The sequence below is a fragment of the Notothenia rossii genome (assembly GCF_949606895.1).
Source record: "Notothenia rossii genome assembly, chromosome: 1".
Taxonomy (NCBI): Eukaryota; Metazoa; Chordata; class Actinopteri; order Perciformes; family Nototheniidae; genus Notothenia; species Notothenia rossii.
In genome coordinates, this window is record NC_136912.1 from 520,278 (window position 1) to 543,294 (window position 23,017).

The 23,017-nt window shown below is 49.7% G+C and overlaps 1 protein-coding gene across 4 annotated transcripts in view; it reads right to left on the bottom strand.

The window, feature by feature from the left end:
* Positions 1–23,017, bottom strand: part of LOC307043624 (spectrin beta chain, non-erythrocytic 1-like) — an 81,984-nt gene that overhangs the window by 29,849 nt on the left and 29,118 nt on the right. For 2 of the 4 annotated variants that reach the window (XM_079688193.1, XM_079688194.1), the window contains 15 exons: positions 21,776–21,891; positions 20,467–20,579; positions 20,172–20,359; positions 17,618–17,735; positions 13,139–13,297; positions 12,487–12,789; positions 10,960–11,113; positions 10,469–10,782; positions 9,650–10,344; positions 7,136–7,892; positions 6,348–6,550; positions 2,759–2,849; positions 2,462–2,608; positions 907–1,170; positions 1–122 (listed from right to left, as the gene is read on the bottom strand). The exon at positions 1–122 is cut by the window's left edge and continues 103 nt beyond it. In XM_079688193.1, coding sequence (XP_079544319.1) covers positions 1–122; positions 907–1,170; positions 2,462–2,608; positions 2,759–2,849; positions 6,348–6,550; positions 7,136–7,892; positions 9,650–10,344; positions 10,469–10,782; positions 10,960–11,113; positions 12,487–12,789; positions 13,139–13,297; positions 17,618–17,735; positions 20,172–20,359; positions 20,467–20,579; positions 21,776–21,891 — 3,744 coding nt within the window. Of the gene's footprint in view, positions 123–906; positions 1,171–2,461; positions 2,609–2,758; positions 2,850–6,347; positions 6,551–7,135; positions 7,893–9,649; positions 10,345–10,468; positions 10,783–10,959; positions 11,114–12,486; positions 12,790–13,138; positions 13,298–17,617; positions 17,736–17,932; positions 17,943–18,009; positions 18,036–20,171; positions 20,360–20,466; positions 20,580–21,775; positions 21,892–23,017 lie in introns of those variants that run through there. The other 2 variants (XM_079688195.1, XM_079688196.1) reach the window with 2 other exon arrangements.

The window sequence follows — 23,017 nt, forward strand, 5'->3', positions numbered from 1 at the left end:
TCCAGCAGCTGTCTCCGTCCGTCCACCTCCTCTGTGTCCTGCTCCTCCTGTCCCAGAGCCTTCACCTGGCTCTGCAGCTGGCCCACCTCCCGCTGCCGCACCTCCACCTGCTTCTCCAGCATCTGGGGGACAGACAGGTAGTTATTAACCCTCCACCTGCTTCTCCAGCATCTGGGGGACAGACAGGTAGTTATTAACCCTCCACCTGCTTCTCCAGCATCTGGGGGACAGACAGGAAGTTATTAACCCTCCACCTGCTTCTCCAGCATCTGGGGGACAGACAGGTAGTTATTAACCCTCCACCTGCTTCTCCAGCATCTGGGGGACAGACAGGTAGTTATTAACCCTCCACCTGCTTCTCCAGCATCTGGGGGACAGACAGGTAGTTATTAACCCTCCACCTGCTTCTCCAGCATCTGGGGGACAGACAGGTAGTTATTAACCCTCCACCTGCTTCTCCAGCATCTGGGGGACAGACAGGTAGTTATTAACCCTCCACCTGCTTCTCCAGCATCTGGGGGACAGACAGGTAGTTATTAACCCTCCACCTGCTTCTCCAGCATCTGGGGGACAGACAGGTAGTTATTAACCCTCCACCTGCTTCTCCAGCGTCTGGGGGACAGACAGGAAGTTATTAACCCTCCACCTGCTTCTCCAGCGTCTGGGGGACAGACAGGTAGTTATTAACCCTCCACCTGCTTCTCCAGCGTGTGTGTGTGTGTGTGTGTGTGTGTGTGTGTGTGTGTGTGTGTGTGTGTGTATGCTGTGTGTGTGTGTGTGTGTGTGTGTGTGTGTGTGTGTGTGTGTGTGTGTGTCTGTGTGTGTATGCTGTGTGTGTGTGTGTGTGTGTGTGTGTGTGTGTGTGTGTGTGTGTGTGTGTGTGTGACAGTGTGACAGTGTGTGTACCTGTTGTTTCTTCAGCAGGATGTTGACGGAGGTCAGGTCTTTCCCGTAGTCATCAGACTGGATTTGACCCTCCATGCTTCCCATCCACTCGTCCAGGTCTGTGCAGCTCTGAGTGAAGAGCTCCGCCTTGTTGGCGTCGAACAGACACTGAGCTTTGGTCTGAGTGGTGGACTCAAGCTCCGCCCACATGGCGTGTAGATCTGATAGCTTCTCCGTCACCACGGCCTCCGTCTCCGGCTTCTCTGACACCAGCAGCCGGCCGTCCTGCAGACACACATCAGGGCAATCAATCATCAGGGTAATCAATCATCAGGGTAATCAATCATCAGGGTAATCAATCAACAGGGTAATGAATCAACAGGGTAATGAATCAACAGGGTAATCAATCATCAGGGTAATCAATCAACAGGGTAATCAATCAACAGGGTAATCAATCATCGGGGTAATCAATCAACAGGGTAATCAATCATCAGGGTAATCAATCAACAGGGTAATCAATCATCAGGGTAATCAATCATCAGGGTAATCAATCAACAGGGTAATCAATCATCAGGGTAATCAATCATCAGGGTAATCAATCAACAGGGTAATCAATCATCAGGGCAATCAATCAACAGGGTAATCAATCATCAGGGTAATCTATGGTACTTTCTTTTGTTTAGGACTCATCATGCTGACTCAGGGTTCAGGGTTCAGGACTCATAATGCTGACTCAGGGTTCAGGACTCATAATGCTGACTCAGGTCAGGGTTCAGGACTCATGATGCTGACTCAGGGTTCAGGACTCATAATGCTGACTCAGGGTTCAGGACTCATAATGCTGACTCAGGGTTCAGGACTCATAATGCTGACTCAGGGTTCAGGACTCATAATGCTGACTCAGGGTTCAGGACTCATAATGCTGACTCAGGGTTCAGGACTCATAATGCTGACTCAGGGTTCAGGACTCATACTGCTGACTCAGGGTTCAGGACTCATAATGCTGACTCAGGGTTCAGGACTCATAATGCTGACTCAGGGTTCAGGACTCATAATGCTGACTCAGGGTTCAGGACTCATAATGCTGACTCAGGTCAGGGTTCAGGACTCATAATGCTGACTCAGGGTTCAGGACTCATAATGCTGACTCAGGGTTCAGGACTCATAATGCTGACTCAGGTCAGGGTTCAGGACTCATAATGCTGACTCAGGGTTCAGGACTCATAATGCTGACTCAGAGTTCAGGACTCATAATGCTGACTCAGGGTTCAGGACTCATAATGCTGACTCAGGGTTCAGGACTCATGATGCTGACTCAGGGTTCAGGACTCATAATGCTGACTCAGGTCAGGGTTCAGGACTCATAATGCTGACTCAGGTCAGGGTTCAGGACTCATCATGCTGACTCAGGGTTCAGGACTCATAATGCTGACTCAGGGTTCAGGACTCATAATGCTGACTCAGGGTTCAGGACTCATAATGCTGACTCAGGGTTCAGGACTCATAATGCTGACTCAGGGTTCAGGACTCATAATGCTGACTCAGGTCAGGGTTCAGGTTCCTCAGTGTCTCTCACCTTCTGGGTCTGGTCCAGCCACTCCTTGTTGCTCTGCAGCTCGGCCATGAAGGCCTGGTGCTTCAGCCACTTGCTGTGCAGGTTCCGGGCCTCGTCGTACGTCAGGTCCTGAGCACTCAGCATCTTCTCGTTGATCCACAGAGTCAGCTGCACAACAACACAACAACACACCGTCAGCTACACAACAACACAACAACACACCGTCAGAGACTCGTGCAGCGTTTAAAGACACTGTTATGTAACTGCTGCATTCTGGGAAGGGCATGTGAATGGATAGAGCCTGAGATAAAGAGTTACCTCCTGGCAGTCCTGCAGGAACCTCTGCAGGTCTCTGTTGTCCTTCAGCCTCATCAGCAGCTCCACCGCCACCTCGCGGTTCTTCTTGTGCCTGAAACATGGACGACCAATCAGAGAGGAGACTGCATGCTGATTGGCTGCAGGCTTCAATATCTAATAACAGCAGGAAGTGCAACACTCCTACTCCTCCTTATCACAATATGTGTGATCATTCAAGATTCAAAGGTGTTCTCATCAGATGCTCAGCAGCTTCAGGGTAGAGATGACATTCTTCTGACCTGGGGCCTGTAGCCTACCACGAAGCAGGATGTTCTCTTAGCGGCTAACTTCAGGTAAACTCTGGGTTTCCGGCCCTACGAAGCTGGTTCTCTTTTTAGCAGGCTAGATCTCCATGGTAACTGATGCTGAGCAGCTAACCTGCCCCGGAGCAGGTTAGGATGCAGGCTCAGAGCTCAACTCAGTGAAAGCACTGCCTGCTGACCAATCAGAGCTCAGTGTGCAGAGTTTAAAGCGATCAAGTCATATTACAGGAGAAAGGAAATACAGAAAAGCTGCCGTTGCAGGAAAGACGGCCGGCAGAAATCAGCGACTGTGTGAACGTGAACATGAATAGAATATCACCTCCCATCTTCAGAGCAATCTGACTATTAGAACATTAGCGTTAAGAAAGCTTACTTAGATATCTGCCACAACATAAGTAACCGGATCAGAGTAACATTAAGTACAGTCCGCGGCATATCACATCATAATGTATCATCTCCTTATCTGAGTCAGCTGAGCCGTATCTGGCCGTGCAACACTCACAGTGTCACATACTGGATGCAGAAGGATTATTTGAAGCAACACATTAAGTTGAGGAAACACTCGAGTCAAATGTAATGAAAGTCAGATGGTGTCTTAGACGGGGCAGTGATATCATAAACCTGTTCATGTACGCATTCAAACACTTGTTCTGTTACCAGCTGTATTCACCTTGCAGGTGCAGCTATGTGGCTTTGATCCTGGATCAAGTGTTTAAGTCATGGATGTTTAAAGTTTAACTTCTTCATAAGTCTAATATTATAGTTGACTTTTCATTCAGGAAGTATGACGCTGCGCTGTCAGTACGCTTCTCCATGTTTGTGATTGGTCGAATGCTCCAGATACCACCCCTTTCATGTGAACGCGCTCCTAACTAGATAGGACACGGCTGGCTTGAGCGATCCACTTGATAACCCGCGTCGTAGGACCGCTTAGCGAGAGCGCGTATGTTTTGGATTAGGCCAACCGGCTAACTCAAACATATCCAGGTTAGGTTGAACCAGCTTTGTAGTACTGGCCTCTGAGCTCCTCCCACAATGCAACATATAGAATAACATACAAAAATACAAATATAAGAAATTTTGCAAGAAGTTATATCCATGTAAATAGAATATGATCTGTACAAGAACAGAATATGAAATTAAATAATGCACATTAAGACAACATTAAACAGGGTTTATTGCGGTGATAACTGTTTATATAAATAAGTAGATAGCAAGAAGCTCTGATAACGATACTGAGGCGATGTTAAAGGTTGAATACAGGTGCTTACACTATGAGAAAACTGATCAATATATGTGTTTCTTATGTGGATTTAACGGCTAAGTGGGTAAAGGCAATTAACAGATCAGCTGTTGCAGTCTGCTTGATTCAGACTTGATTCACTCTCCTTAAACCAGGAGAAGACGACAGCTAGTCTCAAATGGTACACGCAATATATCCAGCCAAAGAGACACTGATCTGGACTTGATACTGAATATTCCTGTACATTTTGTAATCTACAAGAAGAAACTATCGGCCATTCATTTTACGAATGTGTGTGTTGTAGAATATTGTGGTATGATGTAGAATGTTTAATTAGAAGAAAGACGGGACAAAAGGTTCAACCCCAGGACAAAGACATTCTTATGTACTTCAGGGCTGATAGTATGAAGCGCTTTCCCACCAAAGTACTTTTCCCAATTTAGTTCAGATAGTTCTTGAAATGTTGTGTTCACACCAAAACAATCCGGAACTAGAACTTAGTTCATGAGAACCTTTTCCCCCCTTTTTAGTCCCTGCTAGAGAGGTGGTACTTTCCTGGGGAGAAAAAGGTCAGTCAGTCAGGTCTTCGACAATTATTCGGAGGCAAATGCTACAACGATGCTTGGCAATGGGCATTATTACATGTTGTTATTATTATAGGCCACGCCTCCTTTAAAGTCATTTTTCCCCCTGGAAAAAACTGGCCCATCCTATTTTATAAAGGCCCGCCCTAAAGTAAATTTCTGCCTAAGCTACTGGCTAGAAGACCCACCTGCTTCTTTTAAACCAGCTGTGTGGGAACACTTCGGGTTCCCTGTGGACTACAATAACGATGGAGTGGGAGTGGTGGATCGGACGAGGAAGGTGTGTCGGCGTTGTTCGACAGCGGTGCGGTATGCTAATGGGACCACACGCCAAACATGCTAAATCATATCAGAAGGCATCACCCAGATGCGCCGATCACCGGAGCCCGGCAAAAGACAACAGCAGTTCAACAGCTGATCCCCGCTGTTTCTAAGAAGCCAATAAGAGAGAGCCGAGAGACCAAAATAAATAACGGAAGCTATTGGTATATATTTAAACGGCTCTGCGCTCTTGAAGCAATTTCTTATTATTTATTTTGTAATATTTTCAAGACATTCTTTTTAGTTTTACAGCTTATTGAACCTTTTTGTTTGACATCAGCCATTATAGATAATATGGCCATCTGAGTGTGTGTGGTACTGCTTGTGGTTTGTTTTTAACAGTGTAATAAAGTTAATTATTCAAAATGTCAGAGTTCCTTATTTTTAAACTGAAACTTGCACTACTGTTCAAAATAAATAACAACAGACCTGGAATTATGCCTTTGGGACTTTTTTTTGCTTTTTCAAGTTGTACCGAACCCGTACCGAACCGTGACCCCCAAACCGAGGTACGTACCGAACCCGTACCGAACCGTGACCCCCAAACCGAGGTACGTACCGAACCGTGAATTCTGTAAACCGTTACACCCCTAGCTGCTAGTTATGGGTACTTTTTACTGAAGTACATTTCAAAGCCCATACTTCTTTACTTTCACTCAAGGAAAGAAGTTTAGTCAGTACTTCTACTTTCACCAGAGTATTTTTAAACAGGAGTATCTGTACTTCTACTTGAGGAAAGGATGCGTGTACTTCTACTTGAGGAAAGGATGTGTGTACTTCTACTTGAGGAAAGGATGTGTGTACTTCTACTTGAGGAAAGGATGTGTGTACTTCTACTTGAGTAAAGGATGTGTACTTCTACTTGAGTACAGGATGTGTGTACTTCTACTTGAGGAAAGGATGTGTGTACTTCTACTTGAGTACAGGATGTTTGTACTTCTACTTGAGGAAAGGATGTGTGTACTTCTACTTGAGGAAAGGATGTGTGTACTTCTACTTGAGGAAAGGATGTGTGTACTTCTACTTGAGGAAAGGATGTGTGTACTTCTACTTGAGGAAAGGATGTGTGTACTTCTACTTGAGGAAAGGATGTGTGTACTTCTACTTGAGGAAAGGATGTGTCTGCCCTCTCGGCGTACCTCTCGTCGATGGAGGCGACTCTCTCCTGGATTCTCTCGGCGTTGATGTTCCCGTCGCTGGCGAGACGCCGCCCCGCCTCCACCACGCCGTTTATCTTCTCCTCGTTGGCGTCCATCGTGGTCATGAAGTCCTCCTGCTTCTTGATGGCTGCCTCAGCTCCTTCCAGCGTGGAGGACATCTCTGTGTGAGCCAGAACGTACTCCTGCAGGGAGAGGCGAGGAGAGGACAGGTGAGGAGAGGACAGGTGAGGAGAGGAGAGGAGAGGACAGGTGAGGAGAGGGGAGGAGAGGACAGGTGAGGAGAGGAGAGGAGAGGGGAGGTGAGGAGAGGGGAGGACAGGTGAGGAAAGGGGAGGGGAGGAGAGGACAGGTGAGGAGAGGTGAGGAGAGGGGAGGTGAGGAGAGGGGAGGACAGGTGAGGAAAGGGGAGGGGAGGAGAGGACAGGTGAGGAGAGGGGAGGACAGGTGAGGAGAGGTGAGGAGAAGAGAGGACAGGTGAGGAGAGGACAGGTGAGGAGAGGAGAGGACAGGTGAGGAGAGGACAGGTGAGGAGAGGACAGGTGAGGAGAGGTGAGGACAGGGGAGAAGAGGGGAGGACAGGTGAGGAGAGGTGAGGACAGGTGAGGACAGGTGAGGAGAGGACAGGTGAGGAGAGGGGAGGACAGGTGAGGAGAGGTGAGGAGAGGACAGGTGAGGAAAGTTAGAGAGCTGCATCACTTTACTGTCCTCTAACCTATGCCCCTCCTGATCTCTAGAGCCTCAGGATCCTGATCGAATGTGTCCCGTACCTGGTTGTTGAGGAAGGCCTCGACCTGCTTGGTGTCCCTGAGGAACAGCTGGTATGCGTGGCTCTGGGTCAGAAGGTTCTGCCGGTTCTCCCACATCTTGTGCAGCTCGTTCCAGCCGGTGTGCAGCGCATCCAGCCGCTGCCGCAGGAACATATGCTGGGCGTCCGTCTGGCCCTGGGTCACCAGCTCGCCCATGTCCCGCATCTTCTGGTAGTCCTCCTCGTAGTTCTGCACCTCGTTCTTGATGCCCTCGTGCTGCGCCATCAGCTTCTCGGCCTCGGCCAGCGTGTTGGGCATGTCCTCGGAGGCGATGAGGGTCTGTGTGCGAGACAGCCAGGACTGGAAGTCGTCCAGCTCGCGCAGGAACTGCTGCAGCTTCCTGGCCTCGCCCAGAGACTCCTCGCGGGTCTTCAGGGTGTTCTTCATCTCCTCCCAGACCGCTGTGATCTCCGCCAGCTGGCCCGTGATGGCCTTGGCCTGGTCCGGGTGCTCTGTGCCCAGACTCTCCGCCTCACCCCGCAGGTCTCCCAGCTTGTCCTCGATGGCGGCGAGATCTCGCTCCATGCCGGTGAGTTTGCGCTGCAGTGCCATGACACCCGTCAGGTCGTTGCTCAGCTCCTGCGTGGACTCGATCACCTTGGTCTTCTCTTTGATCCAGGACTTGGTCTCGTTGCACTCCAGGTGGTAGTTCTGCACGCCGAGCGCCGAGTTCAGGGACTCCTTCTTCAGGTCCACCAGATCTCTGAACTGGCTCCACCTGCAGCAGAGAGACAATCAGAAACTCCAAAGGTAGACCCACAGGTAGAACACAGGTAGACACACAGGTAGACCTACAGGTAGACCCACAGGTAGAACACAGGTAGACCCACAGGTAGACCTACAGGTAGACCCACAGGTAGACCACAGGTAGACCCACAGGTAGACCCACAGGTAGACCACAGGTAGACCTACAGGTAGACCCACAGGTAGACCCACAGGTAGACCCACAGGTAGACCACAGGTAGACCCACAGGTAGACCCACAGGTAGACCCACAGGTAGACCCACAGGTAGACCCACAGGTGGACCCACAGGTAGACCCACAGGTAGACCTACAGGTAGACCACAGGTAGACCAACAAGTAGACCCACAGGTAGACCCACAGGTAGACCCACAGGTGGACCCACAGGTAGACCCACAGGTAGACCTAAAGGTAGACCTACAGGTAGACCCACAGGTAGACCCACAGGTGGACCCACAGGTAGACCCACAGGTAGACCTACAGGTAGACCACAGGTAGACCAACAAGTAGACCCACAGGTAGACCCACAGGTAGACCCACAGGTGGACCCACAGGTAGACCCACAGGTAGACCTAAAGGTAGACCTACAGGTAGACCCACAGGTAGACCCACAGGTGGACCCACAGGTAGACCCACAGGTAGACCCACAGGTAGACCTACAGGTAGACCACAGGTAGACCAACAAGTAGACCCACAGGTAGACCCACAGGTAGACCCACAGGTAGACCCACAGGTAGACCCACAGCCTTCTGAAACTCTGAGGGCTGAAGGACTCTAACAGACTCTAAAGCTCCTTACACACCAAACTGACACCAAAGAACACGTCCCGACAGAACGTGGCCTTGCGTCTCTGCGTCTTGGCCATGTGTCACACTGGAACACACCGCAGACGACGGCCAAGCAGCACGTACGCACTGCGCATGCGTGAGTGGCAATAACTCTCCTCACCAGCAGGCGGCGGTAGTGTGTATTCGTCATTCAAAAGAGGCAACCTGAAGACAGACTGCGTGATAACCGAGAGAAGAAGAACAGACTGCGTGATATAAACAAACAACACATAGCGTGTTCCATGTTCCCTCTCCAGAGAGAAGCTCATGGGGCTTTCCCCAACCTGAGTCCAGAGCTGGAGTTAAATCAAATCTCAGATTTGCCTTCTTAATAGTTTGTTTGGGTCCCTCACTTCCGTTTCGCTTCTCATGCACTGATTCGCTAGCTGAACAGCCAATCAGAGTGATTTCTTTGGCCGACGGCCTCCAGATTCAACATATCGAATCGGCGGCGGAAGGTGTCGGCACGGCCGATAAGACACAACGGGGCGGGACACACCAATCTGAGTAGGGCGACACTACGCTCATCGACGGCCGAAATCGGCTTGGTGTGTCAGGAGCTTTACAGACTCTAACAGACTCTAACAGACTCTAGCAGACTCTAACAGACTCTAACAGACTCTAACAGACTCTAGCAGACTCTAGCAGACTCTAACAGACTCTAACAGACTCTAACAGACTCTAGCAGACTCTAGCAGACTCTAACAGACTCTAACAGACTCTAGCAGACTCTAACAGACTCTAACAGACTCTAACAGACTCTAGCAGACTCTAACAGACTCTAACAGAGTAATGCATCCTTACGGTGTTTCAATCACGTGTGCTGAATGTAAAATACATTTAAATTATTCATTTATTTTCATTTAAAAAGTCTCCTTCTGTGTTTTTTATGAAATGTCGTTCCTACCTGTTGTTGAGTTGGTCCTGCTGCGTCTTGATGTCCGTCTCGCTCGGGTGTCCGTTGTGCTTCAGCTGCCGGGCGATCTGGTTCACCACGGCGACCCGGGACGCTTGGTTGTTCATCTCCGGCTCCAGGCTCTCGAAGCGGTGCTGGATCACCTCCAGGTCCTCCAGCTTCTCGGGGATCTCCATGCTGTTCAGCCACTGCTCCTTCTCGTCGATCCAGACCTGGCAGGCGTGAGCCTCGTTGAACATCTTGTAGAGCGCCAGCGCGTCCTGCAGCGCCTGCTTCCTCAGCTTCGTCAGCTCCGACACCTCCTTGTATCGCTCCTCGATGCCGGCCAGGCGCCCGCGGACCTCCTCAGACTGCGCCTCCTCCTCCGGCAGCGCGGCGGCCTGCTCCTGCAGCGAGTCGATGACGGACCGGTAGCTGGAGACCTCCGCCGCCGCGTCCTTGTGCTTCCGGACCAGCGCCTGTGTGGAGAACTCGTCGTGGCCGGTCTCTCCGCTGGACACGATGCGCAGGGCGTCCAGCGTCCAGGCGTCCACGTCGTCTGCGTCCGTCTGGAACTGATGAAGCGCCAGAGCCTCCTCCAGCTTCCTCTTCCTCGCCGCTGCCAGGCGCTCCAGAGCCGCCCACTGGTCCTGCAGGTCGCACACACGCTCCTGGATCTTTGTGGCGGCAAAGTGTCCGGCCTGCACCTGTGGTAGTGTGACGAAATACAATGTTATACAATGTTGTAGTCAAGGAATCAGAAGCAGATCACTACTCATCATGCTGGCTCAGGTCAGGGTTCAAGACCCAGGTCCGTCTCTTCCCACGCACCATGTCCTGGCCCTCGGCGATGGTGTTCTTCAGGAGTCCGTTGCGGCCGCTCATCTCGTGCTCCAGCGCTCGCTGCTGACTCAGCAGTCTTAGAGAACCCGTCAGGTCTTTGGCGTTCTCCAACGAGGACAGGATCTGCTCCTTCTCCCGGATCCAGCCCTCCTCTTCCGCCATGTCCCAGAAGAACTTCCAGAGGCGGCGGGACTCCTCCAGCCGGGCCCGGCGCTCCGCAGCCAGCTGGGTCAGCTCCTGGTAGCAGAACTCCAGGTGAGAGACCCGGTCCTCGATCACCTGAGGGTCGCACGGCTTGTAGCCTGACAGGAAGTAAACAGAGACGTATAAATATATAACAGATATTATTATTATTATTATTATTATAGGCATTAGTTAGTGAAAGAAACCCTGCATGATGTTCTTCTCTAGTCTGAAGGAAAGGAAAGACACTGCTCCGTGTTGAAGAGTAAAACCTGTAGAGTTTCAGGTCTGCTCACCGGCGTCGCTGACGGAAAACCGGGTGGCGTTGGAGCTGACGGCCTTCACGCGGTCAGCCTGGATGGAGATGTCGGCCTCCACCAGGGCGTGTTTCTGCAGCAGGTCCTCCACGCCCAGCAGGTGCTTCCCGTAGTCCTGAGACAGCAGCAGCATCTGGACACAGGAAGAGAGGGTGAGGCTACTTCCTGTCTCTACAATTCGAGGGAGTGCGGTCGTCTTTCAACTAGAAGGTTGCTGGGATCATTAGAAGTTCGAGGGGACAGAGGATGCAACATATGACTGTATCAGGTCAGAACATGACAGCTCCGTGTGCTGTTTGAAGTTTATATAACCTGCCAGATATTCTTAGTCTACAGACATTAGACTATTGACTCTAAGGTCATCAGTCTCTTATCCTGCTGTACAGCAATAGTGTCTGTGTTATGAATTCCTCTTTGTCTTATTCTTTAATGTTGTGAGTGTTACATCGGATCCACGAAGCACGGCTCCATCCAAACCAGTTCTCTGAAGATGTTGTTGGCACGTTGACTGACCTTCATCTCGTCCGTCCAGTTATTTGAGGGGCACCAAGCGCCTCGGACTCTCCTTTGTGTCCGCAATCAAGGAGTACCACTGTAACCCGGGACTGTACCCACATAACACCTGCACTGTTCTCAAGTCTTTAGCCTGCACCCACATCTGCACACTTATATATATATACAGATATATATATACACAGATATATATATATATATACATATATTTAACATTTCAGAATGTTGAAGTTGTTGAGCGGGGGGTGCTAGGGGAGCATGCTCATGAACTGTGGACTCGCCGGAGCATCGCAGCTGGGCTACTCTTCACGCTAGAAGGATCACTTCTTCTTCAGGACAGGGATGGCTACGCAGTGCGCAGGCTACTGTCCCGCAGCTGCTGCCTCTCTGTTGGACTCTGGAACTGCACATTACTCACGGGAGGTTTATTTTTTTTAAAGTGCTTTACGTGAAACATCCGGGGCTTTTCAGAAAACATCCGGGGCTTGAGCCCAAGTAGCCACCCCCTAGCGCCGCCACTGGTTAGTACGAATGCTCCACTCTTTACTGTGATATCTTGTTTCAATTGTTACTTTATCATTTCATTTTTTGCTGTATTATTATTTGAATTTGTGTTGATGTATTTGACCTTTACCTTCTGTGAATCCTGTTTTTAACTCTGAGCTGCTCTGAACGCCTGAATCTCCCCTCGGGGATAAATAAAGTTCTATCTGATCTCACATATTAAGTATTAATGTACCTTCTCTGTGACTGTTATTGTGTATTCATTGATTGTTGTGTTTGTATTTATGTCTTAATGTGTGCATGTGTATAAATGTGTCTGTTGATTGTGTATATATAGATATACATGTTTGCATACATATTTTTATATATCTTTGTATTTCTGTATTCGGGATTGTGGGAAACGGTATTTGGATCTCTCTGTACACACAAACTGAAAGATTGACAATGAAGTTGACTTTGACTTTTGACTGGACGGTGCAGTTGCCTGACCTTCATCTCGTCCATCCAGTCCATGATGTGCAGCATCTCCTGGAAGACCCTCTGCAGCCCCAGGTTGGTCTCCAGCCGCAGCCGGCGGGCCTTCAGCAGCTCCAGCAGATACTCCCACAGCCGCACCACGTTCTCCTTCCTGGCCGCCACGCGCTTGATGTCGTGGTAAGACTCCGCCTCCAGCTCCCGGGCCACCGATAGGACGGCCTGGACGCGCTCCTCGTACGCCGTGATGTCCGTCTCGATGGCCTCGTGCTTCTTGGTGGCCGCGTCCACCGCCTGCAGGTCGAAGCCAAAGTTATCCTGCGGAGACATTTCATCACGTTAGGAGGAACATACATCCTGGAAAGGATTACTGGAGATGTTCATTGAGTTTAAGATAATATATACTCTATGGATCCCAATTGAGGAGTCTGTCCCAGCAGCATGCAGATGTGACATGAATCAGAAGAACAATCACATTTTATACAATAAAGATATGCAAATCAGCCGGAGCAGATAATATGCTCTGATGATGAATAACAAGGAAGGATATCTATCTATAGGGTATATACTGGATATTGAATACACAAATAAACAGGATTGAATGCATCCAGTTTATCAAAACAAAACATTTCCCGACATCCAGAGGAGAATGATATTCCTGTCTCACCTGCGACACCAGCCTCTGGTTCTCGCTCAGCCACGTCTCTCTCATGGCCGCCTTCCTGTCGAAGCGCCTGGCGAGCTGCTCCAGCTTCTCCTGACGAATCAGCTCCATCCTCAGAGCCAGCTCCCGCTCATGCTCCGCCTTCTCCAGACGCTCCCACGCCTGACGGGGGACAGCGTCATTACAGAGGCTGCATGAAGACCTCCAGAGGGCCGACAGCCCCCCTCAACATCACTATCTAACACAGGGGGGTCTGACTTACTGACCCCACCCAGACTGAGAGGACTTGCTCCATAACCTCATCTCTGTTTTAAAGCTCTCCTATCATGCTAAAGACACTTTCTGATGAGATCTACTCTCTCTCTGAAGCTACTGACCCAGAGTCAGCTCTATAGGAACAGCTGGAAGAGAAGGGGGGGGGGCTACAAGGATCTGTTTGGGGTTTGGAGCAGGACACTTCAGAGACATGTCCTTAGTAACAGCTGGAAGAGAGAGGGGGGGGGCTACAAGGATCTGTTTGGGGTTTGGAGCAGGACACTTCAGAGACATGTCCTTAGTAACAGCTGGAAGAGAGAGGGGGGGGGCTACAAGGATCTGTTTGGGGTTAGGAGCAGGACACTTCAGAGACATGTCCTTAGTAACAGCTGGAAGAGAGGGGGGGGGGGGCTACAAGGATCTGTTTGGGGTTTGGAGCAGGACACTTCAGAGACATGTCCTTAGTAACAGCTGGAAGAGAGAGGGGGGGGGCTACAAGGATCTGTTTGGGGTTTGGAGCAGGACACTTCAGAGACATGTCCTTAGTAACAGCTGGAAGAGAGGGGGGGGGGGGCTACAAGGATCTGTTTGGGGTTTGGAGCAGGACACTTCAGAGACATGTCCTTAGTAACAGCTGGAAGAGAGGGGGGGGGGGGCTACAAGGATCTGTTTGGGGTTTGGAGCAGGACACTTCAGAGACATGTCCTTAGTAACAGCTGGAAGAGAGGGGGGGGGGCTACAAGGATCTGTTTGGGGTTTGGAGCAGGACACTACAGAGACATGTCCTTAGTAACAGCTAGAAAAGAGGGGGGGGGCTACAAGGATCTGTTTGGGGTTTGGAGCAGGACACTTCAGAGACATGTCCTTAGTAACAGCTGGAAGAGAGGGGGGGGGGCTACAAGGATCTGTTTGGGGTTTGGAGCAGGACACTTCAGAGACATGTCCTTAGTAACAGCTGGAAGAGAGGGGGGGGGGCTACAAGGATCTGTTTGGGGTTTGGAGCAGGACACTTCAGAGACATGTCCTTAGTAACAGCTGGAAGAGAGGGGGGGGGGCTACTAGGATCTGTTTGGGGTTTGGAGCAGGACACTTCAGAGACATGTCCTTAGTAACAGCTGGAAGAGAGGGGGGGGGGCTACAAGGATCTGTTTGGGGTTTGGAGCAGGACACTTCAGAGACATGTCCTTAGTAACAGCTGGAAGAGAGGGGGGGGGCTACAAGGATCTGTTTGGGGTTTGGAGCAGGACACTTCAGAGTCATGTCCTTAGTAACAGCTGGAAGAGAGGGGGGGGGCTACAAGGATCTGTTTGGGGTTTGGAGCAGGACACTTCAGAGACATGTCCTTAGTAACAGCTGGAAGAGAGGGGGGGGGGGGCTACAAGGATCTGTTTGGGGTTTGGAGCAGGACACTTCAGAGTCATGTCCTTAGTAACAGCTGGAAGAGAGGGGGGGGGCTACAAGGATCTGTTTGGGGTTTGGAGCAGGACACTTCAGAGACATGTCCTTAGTAACAGCTGGAAGAGAGGGGGGGGCTACAAGGATCTGTTTGGGGTTTGGAGCAGGACACTTCAGAGACATGTCCTTAGTAACAGCTGGAAGAGAGGGGGGGGGGCTACAAGGATCTGTTTGGGGTTTGGAGCAGGACACTTCAGAGACATGTCCTTAGTAACAGCTGGAAGAGAGGGGGGGGGGGCTACAAGGATCTGTTTGGGGTTTGAAGCAGGACACTTCAGAGACATGTCCTTAGTAACAGCTGGAAGAGAGGGGGGGGGGCTACAAGGATCTGTTTGGGGTTTGGAGCAGGACACTTCAGAGACATGTCCTTAGTAACAGCTGGAAGAGAGGGGGGGGGGGCTACAAGGATCTGTTTGGGGTTTGGAGCAGGACACTACAGAGACATGTCCTTAGTAACAGCTGGAAGAGAGGGGGGGGGGCTACAAGGATCTGTTTGGGGTTTGGAGCAGGACACTTCAGAGACATGTCCTTAGTAACAGCTGGAAGAGAGGGGGGGGGGGGGCTACAAGGATCTGTTTGGGGTTTGGAGCAGGAGACTTCAGAGACATGTCCTTAGTAACAGCTGGAAGAAAGGGGGGGGGGGCTACAAGGATCTGTTTGGGGTTTGGAGCAGGACACTTCAGAGACATGTCCTTAGTAACAGCTGAGAGAGGGGGGGGGGGCTACAAGGATCTGTTTGGGGTTTGGAGCAGGACACTTCAGAGACATGTCCTTAGTAACAGCTGGGAGAGAGGGGGGGGGGCTACAAGGATCTGTTTGGGGTTTGGAGCAGGACACTTCAGAGACATGTCCTTAGTAACAGCTGGAAGAGAGGGGGGGGGGGGCTACAAGGATCTGTTTGGGGTTTGGAGCAGGACACTTCAGAGACATGTCCTTAGTAACAGCTGAGAGAGGGGGGGGGGCTACAAGGATCTGTTTGGGGTTTGGAGCAGGACACTTCAGAGACATGTCCTTAGTAACAGCTGGGAGAGAGGGGGGGGGGGCTACAAGGATCTGTTTGGGGTTTGGAGCAGGACACTTCAGAGACATGTCCTTAGTAACAGCTGGAAGAGAGGGGGGGGCTACAAGGATCTGTTTGGGGTTTGGAGCAGGACACTTCAGAGACATGTCCTTAGTAACAGCTGGAAGAGAGGGGGGGGGGGCTACAAGGATCTGTTTGGGGTTTGGAGCAGGACACTTCAGAGACATGTCCTTAGTAACAGCTGGAAGAGAGGGGGGGGGGCTACAAGGATCTGTTTGGGGTTTGGAGCAGGACACTTCAGAGACATGTCCTTAGTAACAGCTGAGAGAGGGGGGGGGGGGCTACAAGGATCTGTTTGGGGTTTGGAGCAGGACACTTCAGAGACATGTCCTTAGTAACAGCTGAGAGAGGGGGGGGGGGCTACAAGGATCTGTTTGGGGTTTGGAGCAGGACACTTCAGAGACATGTCCTTAGTAACAGCTGGGAGAGAGGGGGGGGGGGGCTACAAGGATCTGTTTGGGGTTTGGAGCAGGACACTTCAGAGACATGTCCTTAGTAACAGCTGAGAGAGGGGGGGGGGCTACAAGGATCTGTTTGGGGTTTGGAGCAGGACACTTCAGAGACATGTCCTTAGTAACAGCTGGAAGAGAGGGGGGGGGGGCTACAAGGATCTGTTTGGGGTTTGGAGCAGGACACTTCAGAGACATGTCCTTAGTAACAGCTGGGAGAGAGGGGGGGGGGGGCTACAAGGATCTGTTTGGGGTTTGGAGCAGGACACTTCAGAGACATGTCCTTAGTAACAGCTGGAAGAGAGGGGGGGGGGGCTACAAGGATCTGTTTGGGGTTTGGAGCAGGACACTTCAGAGACATGTCCTTAGTAACAGCTGGAAGAGAGGGGGGGGGGGCTACAAGGATCTGTTTGGGGTTTGGAGCAGGACACTTCAGAGAAATGTCCTTAGTAACAGCTGGAAGAGAGGGGGGGGGGCTACAAGGATCTGTTTGGGGTTTGGAGCAGGACACTTCAGAGACATGTCCTTAGTAACAGCTGGAAGAGAGGGGGGGGGGCTACAAGGATCTGTTTGGGGTTTGGAGCAGGAGACTTCAGAGACATGTCCTTAGTAACAGCTGGAAGAGGGGGGGGGGGGGGCTACAAGGATCTGTTTGGGGTTTGGAGCAGGACACTTCAGAGACATGTCCTTAGTAACAGCTGAGAGAGGGGGGGGGGCTACAAGGATCTGTTTGGGGTTTGGAGCAGGACACTTCAGAGACATGTCCTTATTAACAGCTGGAAGAGAGGGGGGGGGGGCTACAAGGATCTGTTTGGGGTTTGGAGCAGGACACTTCAGAGACATGTCCTTAGTAACAGCTGGAAGAGGGGGGGGGGGCTACAAGGATCTGTTTGGGGTTTGGAGCAGGACACTTCAGAGACATGTCCTTAGTAACAGCTGGAAGAGGGGGGGGGGCTACAAGGATCAGTTTGGGGTTTGGAGCAGGACACTTCAGAGACATGTCCTTAGTAACAGCTGGAAGAGAGAGGGGGGGGGGCTACAAGGATCTGTTTGGGGTTTGGAGCAGGACACTTCAGAGACATGTCCTTAGTAACAGCTGGAAGAGAGGGGGCGGGGCTACAAGGATCTGTTTGGGGATGAAGCAGGACACTTCAGAGACATGTCCTGAGTAACAGCTGGAAGAGTGGGGGGGGGCTACCTTTAGAGAAGCTAGTGCCTCAGCGCGAGGGGAGCAGCTCTCACCTTGTTGATGTCTGAGATCAGCTTCCCCTCTCGCGGTGTGAACACCTTCTGGTTGTTGGCTCTCATTTTACTCTGGATGGTGAACAGCAGGACCTCCAGGTTCCCCTTCTCCGTGAACCTGCACACACACACACACACACACACACACACACACACACACACACACACACACACACACACACACACACACACACACACACACACACACACACACACACACACACACACACACACCAGTTAGAGGGGGGGGGGGGTCACAGTGCAGAGAACGAGAGTGTAGATGTAGATGTTCCTCTTCTCAGCAGATTCTGTTACTTGGGGGGCTTCTCCGTGGTCCGGTAGGTGTTAGTCTGATATTGAGTATATATATATCTTTATAGTGGGGGGGTTACTTGGGGGGCTTCTCCGCGGTCCGGTAGGTGTTAGTCTGATATTGAGTATATATATATCTTTATAGTGGGGGGGGTTACTTGGGGGGCTTCTCCGTGGTCCGGTAGGTGTTAGTCTGATATTGAGTATATATATATCTTTATAGTGGGGGGATTACTTGGGGGGCTTCTCCGCGGTCCGGTAGGTGTTAGTCTGATATTGAGTATATATATATCTTTATAGTGGGGGGGTTACTTGGGGGGCTTCTCCGCGGTCCGGTAGGTGTTAGTCTGATATTGAGTATATATATATCTTTATAGTGGGGGGGTTACTTGGGGGGCTTCTCCGCGGTCCGGTAGGTGTTAGTCTGATATTGAGTATATATATATCTTTATAGTGGGGGGGGTTACTTGGGGGGCTTCTCCGTGGTCCGGTAGGTGTTAGTCTGATATTGAGTATATATATATCTTTATAGTGGGGGGATTACTTGGGGGGCTTCTCCGCGGTCCGGTAGGTGTTAGTCTGATATTGAGTATATATATATCTTTATAGTGGGGGGGTTACTTGGGGGGCTTCTCCGCCGTCCGGTAGGTGTTAGTCTGATATTGAGTATATATATATCTTTATAGTGGGGGGGTTACTTGGGGGGCTTCTCCGCGGTCCGGTAGGTGTTAGTCTGATATTGAGTATATATATATCTTTATAGTGGGGGGGTTACTTGGGGGGCTTCTCCGCGGTCCGGTAGGTGTTAGTCTGATATTGAGTATATATATATCTTTATAGTGGGGGGGTTACTTGGGGGGCTTCTCCGCGGTCCGGTAGGTGTTAGTCTGATATTGAGTATATATATATCTTTATAGTGGGGGGGGTTACTTGGGGGGCTTCTCCGCGGTCCGGTAGGTGTTAGTCTGATATTGAGTATATATATATCTTTATAGTGGGGGGGTTACTTGGGGGGCTTCTCCGCGGTCCGGTAGGTGTTAGTCTGATATTGAGTATATATATATCTTTATAGTGGGGGGGTTACTTGGGGGGCTTCTCCGCGGTCCGGTAGGTGTTAGTCTGATATTGAGTATATATATATCTTTATAGTGGGGGGGGTTACTTGGGGGGCTTCTCCGTGGTCCGGTAGGTGTTAGTCTGATATTGAGTATATATATATCTTTATAGTGGGGGGATTACTTGGGGGGCTTCTCCGCGGTCCGGTAGGTGTTAGTCTGATATTGAGTATATATATATCTTTATAGTGGGGGGGTTACTTGGGGGGCTTCTCCGCGGTCCGGTAGGTGTTAGTCTGATATTGAGTATATATATATCTTTATAGTGGGGGGGTTACTTGGGGGGCTTCTCCGCGGTCCGGTAGGTGTTAGTCTGATATTGAGTATATATATATCTTTATAGTGGGGGGGGTTACTTGGGGGGCTTCTCCGTGGTCCGGTAGGTGTTAGTCTGATATTGAGTATATATATATCTTTATAGTGGGGGGATTACTTGGGGGGCTTCTCCGCGGTCCGGTAGGTGTTAGTCTGATATTGAGTATATATATATCTTTATAGTGGGGGGGTTACTTGGGGGGCTTCTCCGCCGTCCGGTAGGTGTTAGTCTGATATTGAGTATATATATATCTTTATAGTGGGGGGGTTACTTGGGGGGCTTCTCCGCGGTCCGGTAGGTGTTAGTCTGATATTGAGTATATATATATCTTTATAGTGGGGGGGTTACTTGGGGGGCTTCTCCGCGGTCCGGTAGGTGTTAGTCTGATATTGAGTATATATATATCTTTATAGTGGGGGGGTTACTTGGGGGGCTTCTCCGCGGTCCGGTAGGTGTTAGTCTGATATTGAGTATATATATATCTTTATAGTGGGGGGGGTTACTTGGGGGGCTTCTCCGCGGTCCGGTAGGTGTTAGTCTGATATTGAGTATATATATATCTTTATAGTGGGGGGGTTACTTGGGGGGCTTCTCCGCGGTCCGGTAGGTGTTAGTCTGATATTGAGTATATATATATCTTTATAGTGGGGGGGTTACTTGGGGGGCTTCTCCGCGGTCCGGTAGGTGTTAGTCTGATATTGAGTATATATATATCTTTATAGTGGGGGGGTTACTTGGGGGGCTTCTCCGCGGTCCGGTAGGTGTTAGTCTGATATTGAGTATATATATATCTTTATAGTGGGGGGGTTACTTGGGGGGCTTCTCCGCGGTCCGGTAGGTGTTGAAGGCCTGCAGCTGCTGCTGGACCCCCAGCAGGGCGTTGGCGAACTTCCTGTTGTTGAGGATGATGATGGTCTGCTCGATCCACTCCAGCAGATCTGAGGCCAGAGACTCGTACTTCTCCACCATCTTCTCCGTCTCTATGGCGTTCTCCAGCACCTGCAGGGGGAACACACTTTAACTACTTCCTGTGAGGAGGGTCCGGGTTGTCTCTCATGTTGAAGGTTTCCTGTTCCTTAATATCTTTTATTTTGAAGGTTCCTGACCTTGCCGATGCGCTTCCCCTCCACCTTCAGAGCCTTCATCTTGGAGAAGTAGTGGTAGTACGTCACCACGTAGGTGATCACCGACTTATCGTCCGGCTGGTCCACGCTGATGTCTGTAGAGCAACAAATACACATTATAAAATATACATATAAAGACCTGCAGGAGCTCCTATAGAGCGGTGCAGTGACGAGTCCTAAAGGAAGTGAGTCAGCATGTCTCCACTTCCTGCTCCCTGGTCTCAGAGCCAATGGGATCTCTCCACTTCCTGTTCCCTGGTCTCAGAGCCAATGGGATCTCTCCATAGGGTTTAGGAAACTATCTGAACTAAGGTCTGTGGTTGAGACTCATCGAAGAGACGGATCACGTTTTGTTCTACATTAAATCATCAGCAGTGACCCCACTGGTGATCTCTGAAGAGTGGACGTGTCTGAGAAGCGATGGTTGTTACCAAGTGGCTGAATAGGACTACAGAAGTCGTGGAGGCCGTTGTACGTCATGACGCCGAACACGTAAACACTCCTCTAAGTTAGTTTCTGTTCTGCTTGAGAGCAAGTCCCTGCCTCCTGCAGACTGTTCAAACAAACGCTTCAACTCCTTCCATCTAGAATCTGTGTGTTTGAATATGGATCTGAAGTTGGCGTGACGTTGAAGCAGCGACCCTGCTGTAGTTCCTTTATCGCATCACGTTAGCATTTTGCTTCTGGCGACTAGATTTACGATTATAAAATGATAAAAGTAGGGTAGACAAGTGGAGATTATCCGACTGAACAAAACGTGATCCGTCTCTTGCAGTACTACCAGACTGGTGAGGCGCTTTGTGCTTGTGTTGAAGCGTTTGTTTGAACAGTCTGCAGGAGGCAGGGACTTGCTCTCAAGCAGAACAGAAACTAACTTAGAGGAGTGTTTACGTGTTCGGCGTAATGACGTACAACGACCTCCACAACTTCTGTAGTCCTATTCAGCCACTTGGTAACAACCATCGTTTTTCGTGCTGCTGGACTCGGCTGTAGCTCCTTTATAGCATCACGTTAGCATTTAGCTTCTGGACATTAGAGTTATGATTAGAACATTATAAAAGTAGACATGTGGAGATTATCCGGCTGAACAGAACGTGCATTTATCAGACAGCTTCGTTTTCCACTGATCTTATTTCTAGATATTTTCCTAAATCCTCTGGAGAGATCCTTTTAGCGGAGGGAACAGCAGCTTCCTGCAGGGGGGAACTACAGAGACAGGTCATCACTGCACCCTCTATATACACATACAGTCCTTTAGGGGCTCTTATTGTGAAGGGCAGCAGGAAGTCACCCTCGGGGTCCAGCAGCTTGGTGATGCCCAGGTGTTGCTCCGCCAGGTTGAAAGCGTCCTGGAGGTTGTGGTGAGCGTTCGACTTCTTCAGCTTATCGAAGTCGATGAGATCGGGCCTGAGCACGGGGACAACTTTATTAACAACACTTTATTTACACAACTTTATTAACAACACTTTATTTACACAACTTTATTAACAACACTTTATCCAAACAACTTTTTTAGCTCAAAGAAAATGCCATTAAGTCGCCCGTTAAACGCTCATCTCACGAAGATATCTTTAGATAACAGACTGCGTTACCTGTATGTCAGTTATCTAAAGGTTACCTGTGTGTCAGTTATCTGAAGGTTACCTGTGTGTCAGTTATCTAAAGGTTACCTGTGTGTCAGTTATCTGAAGGTTACCTGTGTGTTAGTTATCTAAAGGTTACCTGTGTGTCAGTTATCTAAAGGTTACCTGTATGTCAGTTATCTAAAGGTTACCTGTGTGTCAGTTATCTGAAGGTTACCTGTGTGTCAGTTATCTAAAGGTTACCTGTATGTCAGTTATCTGAAGGTTACCTGTATGTCAGTTATCTGAAGGTTACCTGTGTGTCAGTTATCTAAAGGTTACCTGTATGTCAGTTATCTGAAGGTTACCTGTGTGTTAGTTATCTAAAGGTTACCTGTGTGTCAGTTATCTAAAGGTTACCTGTGTGTTAGTTATCTGAAAGTTACCTGTATGTCAGTTATCTAAAGGTTACCTGTGTGTCAGTTATCTAAAGGTTACCTGTGTGTCAGTTATCTGAAGGTTACCTGTGTGTCAGTTATCTAAAGGTTACCTGTGTGTTAGTTATCTGAAGGTTACCTGTATGTCAGTTATCTAAAGGTTACCTGTGTGTCAGTTATCTAAAGGTTACCTGTGTGTCAGTTATCTAAAGGTTACCTGTGTGTCAGTTATCTAAAGGTTACCTGTGTGTCAGTTATCTAAAGGTTACCTGTGTGTCAGTTATCTAAAGGTTACCTGTGTGTCAGTTATCTGAAGGTTACCTGTGTGTCAGTTATCTGAAGGTTACCTGTGTGTCAGTTATCTGAAGGTTACCTGTGTGTCAGTTATCTGAAGGTTACCTGTGTGTCAGTTATCTGAAGGTTACCTGTGTGTCAGTTGTCTAAAGGTTACCTGTGTGTCAGTTATCTAAAGGTTACCTGTGTGTCAGTTATCTGAAGGTTACCTGTGTGTCAGTTATCTGAAGGTTACCTGTG